The sequence below is a fragment of the Salvelinus sp. IW2-2015 genome, unplaced genomic scaffold (assembly GCF_002910315.2).
Source record: "Salvelinus sp. IW2-2015 unplaced genomic scaffold, ASM291031v2 Un_scaffold1209, whole genome shotgun sequence".
Classification (NCBI taxonomy): Eukaryota; Metazoa; Chordata; class Actinopteri; order Salmoniformes; family Salmonidae; genus Salvelinus; species Salvelinus sp. IW2-2015.
Genome location: NW_019942778.1, coordinates 35,972 through 41,345, shown reverse-complemented (window position 1 = coordinate 41,345; position 5,374 = coordinate 35,972). Strand labels below are relative to the sequence as shown.

Sequence of the window (5,374 nt, the reverse complement as noted above, 5' to 3'; positions counted from 1 at the left end):
CACGCCCTGTCCGAACCCCACTCCCAGTCACACACACTCACCTCCCGCACCCCCACCAGCACATTTGGCTTCAAGAAGCAGAGTTCCGGGATGGTTACTATGGTTACCACCAGTGGCGCCACCATCACGAGCGGGTCAGCTACTCTTGGGAAGATGCCCAAGTCAGGGACGAGATCCCTTGCCGTTGGGATAAAGGTCGGAGGTCAAGATGTGGGGTCCGGTCTAGGTCACCATGACGACGGGTACCTCCAGGTGAGCACCCGCTCCACACTGCAGTACCGGAGCCTTCCAAGACCCAGCCGGTCCGGCGCCGCCGCCGCGCGTAACGGGAACCGGTCGTCGACCAGCAGCATCGAAGCGGCCGTGCTTTCCGTTACCACTCACAGTAAAAGCAGAGACATGGGAAACACTGGGAAAATGAATGGAAGTGGGACTGGGGTCTCGCTAGCCAATCAGACGGACCGAGAGAAGGGCGTGTCAGAGGGCGTGGACAACCTGAGGGGAGGGGCTTCCACCGTACCYCTCACAGGGAGACAGCAGGTTGCCTCACCCACACTGCGCAGGTGAACAGACTCACACATACACTCACATGCAGAGATATATAATGTCACTCACACTTAAACGTGGTCATTAATGACCCATTTACAGTACAGTGTCTGAAACCTATTCCTAGTGTGATGCAACACACACACACACACACACACACACACACACACACAAAGGTCATGTCAGCCCACTGTATGAAAACTATCCCTTCAGCATTTCTGTTCAGCTGCCAGGTCCGAGCCCACTACTTTTTCATAGTGCCAAGTCTTTATATGTGCACAGTAACACGAGCGGAGTCTTACCTCATCACTGCTGGGCTGGCTCATTAATCTCTATGGGTAATAAGGCTTTGAAGACCCTGCTCTATATTATCACCCTGCCTACCGTCTTAACAGTCAACGCGCTCTGGTTACGTCCCAAATGGGACCCCATAACAAATGTAGTGCACTAAATAAGGATTAGRGTGCCATTTGGAACGTAGCCACTGTCTTTTGGCTTAAAGTAATGGGGTATGCTAATGTAGTGCTTCAAAAGTTACTCACATATAATCGCCCAAGCCTTTACTCAATAGTGTGCCATAGGGGTGGTTACTAGAAAGGACTTTAAAACAGAAATGCGTCTACAGTACTCTACATGTTTCATATCTCTCTCTCTCTCTCTCTCTCTCTCGGTGTGTGTGTGTGTGTCTGTCTACCTACATTTTTTTACATTTACGTTTGAGTCATTTAGCAGACGCTCTTATCCAAAGCGACTTACAGTTTGTGCATTCATCTTAAGATAGCTAGGCTGGATAACATAGCCATTCCATAATCATGGGCATTAATATGGAGTTGGTCCCCCTTTTGCTGCTATAACAGCCTCCACTCTTCTGAGAAGGCTTTCCACTAGATGTTGGAACGTTGCTGCAGAGACTTGCTTCCATTCAGCCACTAAGAGCGTTAGTGAGGTCGGGCACTGATGTTGGGCGATTAGGCCTGGCTCGCGGTCGCCGTTCGAATTCATCCCAAAGGTTTTCGATGGGGTTGAGGTCAGGGCTCTGTGCAGGCTAGTCAAGTTCTTCCACACCGATCTCGACAAACCATTTCTGTATGTACCTCGCTTTGTACACGGGGGTATGGTCATCCTGAAATAGGGAAGGGCCTTCCCCAAACTGTTGCCACAAAGTTGGAACCACAGAATCGTCTAGAATGTCATTGTATGCTGTAGTGTTAAGATTTCGCTTCACTGGAACTAAGGTGCCTGGCCCGAACCATGAAAAACAGACCATTATTCCTCCTCCACCAAACGTTACAGTTGGCACTATGCATTGGGGCAGGTAACGTTCTTCTGGTATACGCCGAACCCAGATTCATCCGTCAGACTGCCAGACGGTGAAGCGTGATTCATCACTCCAGAGAACGCATTTCCACTGCTCCAATGCATAGTGCCAACTGTCAAATTTGGTGCAGGAGGAATAATGGTCTGGGGCTGTTTTTACTATGGTTTGGGCTAGGCACCTTAGCATACAATGACATTCTAGACAACTTTGTGCTTCCAACTTATCGCAACAGTTTGGGGAAGGCCCCAATGGCGGCGAGCTTTACANTGATTCATCACTCCAGAGAACGCATTTCCACTGCTCCAATGCATAGTGCCAACTGTCAAATTTGGTGCCGGAGGAATAATGGTCTGGGGCTGTTTTTACTATGGTTTGGGCTAGGCCACCTTAGCATACAATGACATTCTAGACAACTTTGTGCTTCCAACTTATCGCAACAGTTTGGGGAAGGCCCCAATGGCGGCGAGCTTTACACCGCTCCAGCTGACGCTCGGCTTTGCACATGATCTTAGGCTTGTGTGCTGCTGCTCAGCCACGGAAAACATATTTTATGAAGCTCCCGACGCACAGTTCTTGTGCTGACGTTGCTTCCAGAGGCAGTTTGGAACTCGGACCTGAGTGTTGCAACCGAGGACAGGCGATTTGTGCTTGCTTCAGCACTCGGCGGTGCCGTTCTGTGAGCTTGTGTGGCCTGCCTCTTCGCCGGCTGTGCTGTTGCTCCAAAAACGTTTCCACTTCACAATAACAGCACTTACAGTTGACCGGGGAAGCTCGAGCAGGGTAGAAATTTGAGGAACTGACTTGTTGGAAAGGTGGCCTCCTATGACGGTGCCACGTTGAGCTCTTCAGTAAGGCCAGTGTACTGCCAATGTTTGTCTATGGAGATTGCATGGCGGTGTGCTCAATATTTTATACACCAGTCAGCAGCGAGTGTGGCTGAAATAGCCGAGTCCACAAATGTTCCTTAATAAGGTCGCTGTCAGCCAAGTCAGAGCTAGTAAGAGGGAAGAATGAAGCGTGAGTGTTCGTTCACGAAAGGCTTTTTTCGGTGCGGAGGTGCTGTGTGATTATTTAAGATACTCTTTGAAGAGATGGGGTAAATCTTTTTTTTACAAATTCTCCTTTTCAACTTTCTCCTTCTCCATCTCCAGGTTGTTTGGCGGTAAGTCCAGTAAGCAGGTTCCGGTCACCACAGCAGAGAACATGAAGAACTCGACGGTGATCTCCAACCCTCACGCTACCCATGCTGCCCTGGACTCCCCTGGAGGTGTAGGGGGGGAGGGCGAGGGCAGCAGCCCCCTGTACGCAGGACGAAACCTGAGCACCGGCCATAACACGCTGGGTAGCGAACAGGTGAGATAGGCAGACTAGCCTCACCAAATGACATGAGCTGGCGATATCTTTGTGGCCTCTTGATAAGCATCAGTGTCCACAAACAGAGTTTATACGGGCACAAAGAAAATAGGCAACTTTAGCTACCAGCGCCAATCACGATAGGTAGCCCTGTCATACAATAGTTGGCTATGATAGCGAGCAACCATGTAACTAGCAACAGCAGATCGCGACATGAATAGCACTGTAAGAAGGCAGCAGACAGGATTTGACCTTGGGGAGTGGAAGCATAACCATTAAATGTAACATATGAAAATCACTTGATAAATCCAGAATTCCTCCTGTGTCCCCCCCAGAATGCATCCAGCCCCGGCTCTGTCTACTCCTCCACGGGGCCCTCCAACAGCCTGACCTGGGGCACCACCATGAGCACTGGCTCCTCTGCCCAGAGCAGGGAGGGTACCCTGGGTGGGCACAGCGGGCACGGTGGTGGGGCGGGTAGCCTGGGCTACCCCTCGGTCAGCAGCATGCACACCAGCAGCGAGTCCATCGACATGAGCGTGAGCAGCGCTGGGCATGGAGGAAGGGACAGCAGGGAGGACACCCTCTCAGCTCTGGGCAGGACCAGCAGCGTCAAGACGGGCATGTCTGAGAGGTGAGGACAGGGGGGGGGTAGAAGGGAGGTAGGGATGGGAGGGAGGGTTTGAGTGGTAAGAGTGGGATGTTGGGGGAATCTGCTCTGATCTTGGTCATCATGTCTTTATATGGACAGAAAAACAAGGAAGCTGTCAGCTGTTGCCATAGCATGCACTGTCATATTGTGTTTGTTCAGTGTGTCGTTATGGAACATTCCTGCGTGCACGAAGGTGTACGTGCCCGGAATGTATCAGCCATATTATCACCAGAGTTACTGTCCGAGCATCTCCATGGAAAGCATTAAGGTATGCCTTCATGCGATGTCATTTCAGATCTGTTCTGGTCTTACCTTCTCTGACACATCTCATTATCTTTCCTTACTAGACTAGTAGATGAGATTCATTGGTAAGCTGGAGGGGGTGATTTTGCTTGTGGCAACGGTTGGACTCAATGTGGCTCTCTCCTTCAGAGGATTCTTCTCCCTCTCTCTTTTCTTTCTAAAGTGCTTTCTCTCTTTGTCTGTTGTGCACCCCCCCCTTCCCATCAGCCCCCTGTCCTCCCCCTCCGCTAGCCCTAAATTCAACCGGAACACCTTACCTCGGAAACAGGAAAGGTAAAAGTGCTTGTGTGTGTGTRTTTGTTGTTGCAGGCTTTCGTTCCCCACTACAGCGCTGGCTCTGTCCCCCATCGCTGTTTATATGCTGCCATCTTGTGGCAAAACTTAGACTTGGAGCTTGATATTTAAAAACACCGATCACTGCTATGACATGATACTATACTAAGATGTGTCACAAAATATATTTTTCAGAAAAGCGATGGCATATACAGTACCAGTCAAAAGTTTGGACACACCTACTCATTCCAGAGTTTTTCTTTATTTTTACTATTTTCTACAGTGTAGAATAATAGTGAAGACATCAAAACTATGAAATAACACATATGGAATCATGTAGTAACCAAAAAAGTGTTAAACAAATCTAAATATATTTTACATTAGAAATTCTTCAAAGTAGCCACCTTTGCCTTGATGATAGCTTTGCACTCTCTTGGCATTCTCTCAACCAGCTTCATGAAGTAGTCACCTGGAATGCATTTCAGTTAACAGGGGTGTTAAAAGTTAATTTGTGGAATTTCTTTCCTTAATGCGTTTGAGCCAATCAGTTGTGTTGTGACAAGGTAGGGGTGGTATACAGAAGATAGCCCTATTTGGTAAAAGACCAAGTCCATATTATGGCAAGAACAGCTCAAGTAAGCAAAGAGAAACGACAGTTCATCATTACTTTAAGACATGAAGGTCAGTCAATCTGGAAAATTTCAAGAACTTTCAAAGTTTCTTCAAGTTGCAGTCGCATAAACCATCAAGCGCTATGATGAAACTGGCTCTCATGACGACCGCCACAGGAAAGGAAGACCYAGAGTTACATCTGCTGCAGAGGATATGTTCATTAGAGTTACCAGCCTCAGAAATTGCAGCCCAAATAAATGTTTCACAGAGTTCAAGTAACAGACACATCTCAACATCAACTGTTCAGAGGAGACTGT

At 48.6% G+C, this 5,374-nt stretch overlaps 1 protein-coding gene across 1 annotated transcript in view; it reads left to right on the top strand.

Moving 5' to 3' along the window:
- Nucleotides 1–5,374, top strand: part of LOC112070038 (neuron navigator 2-like) — a gene marked incomplete at its 3' end in the record, with an annotated part of 148,064 nt that overhangs the window by 123,735 nt on the left and 18,955 nt on the right. Inside the window, 4 exon segments of the mRNA XM_070438820.1 lie at nt 1–563; nt 3,016–3,217; nt 3,553–3,851; nt 4,380–4,445. Of these exon segments, the coding sequence (XP_070294921.1) occupies nt 1–563; nt 3,016–3,217; nt 3,553–3,851; nt 4,380–4,445 (1,130 nt within the window).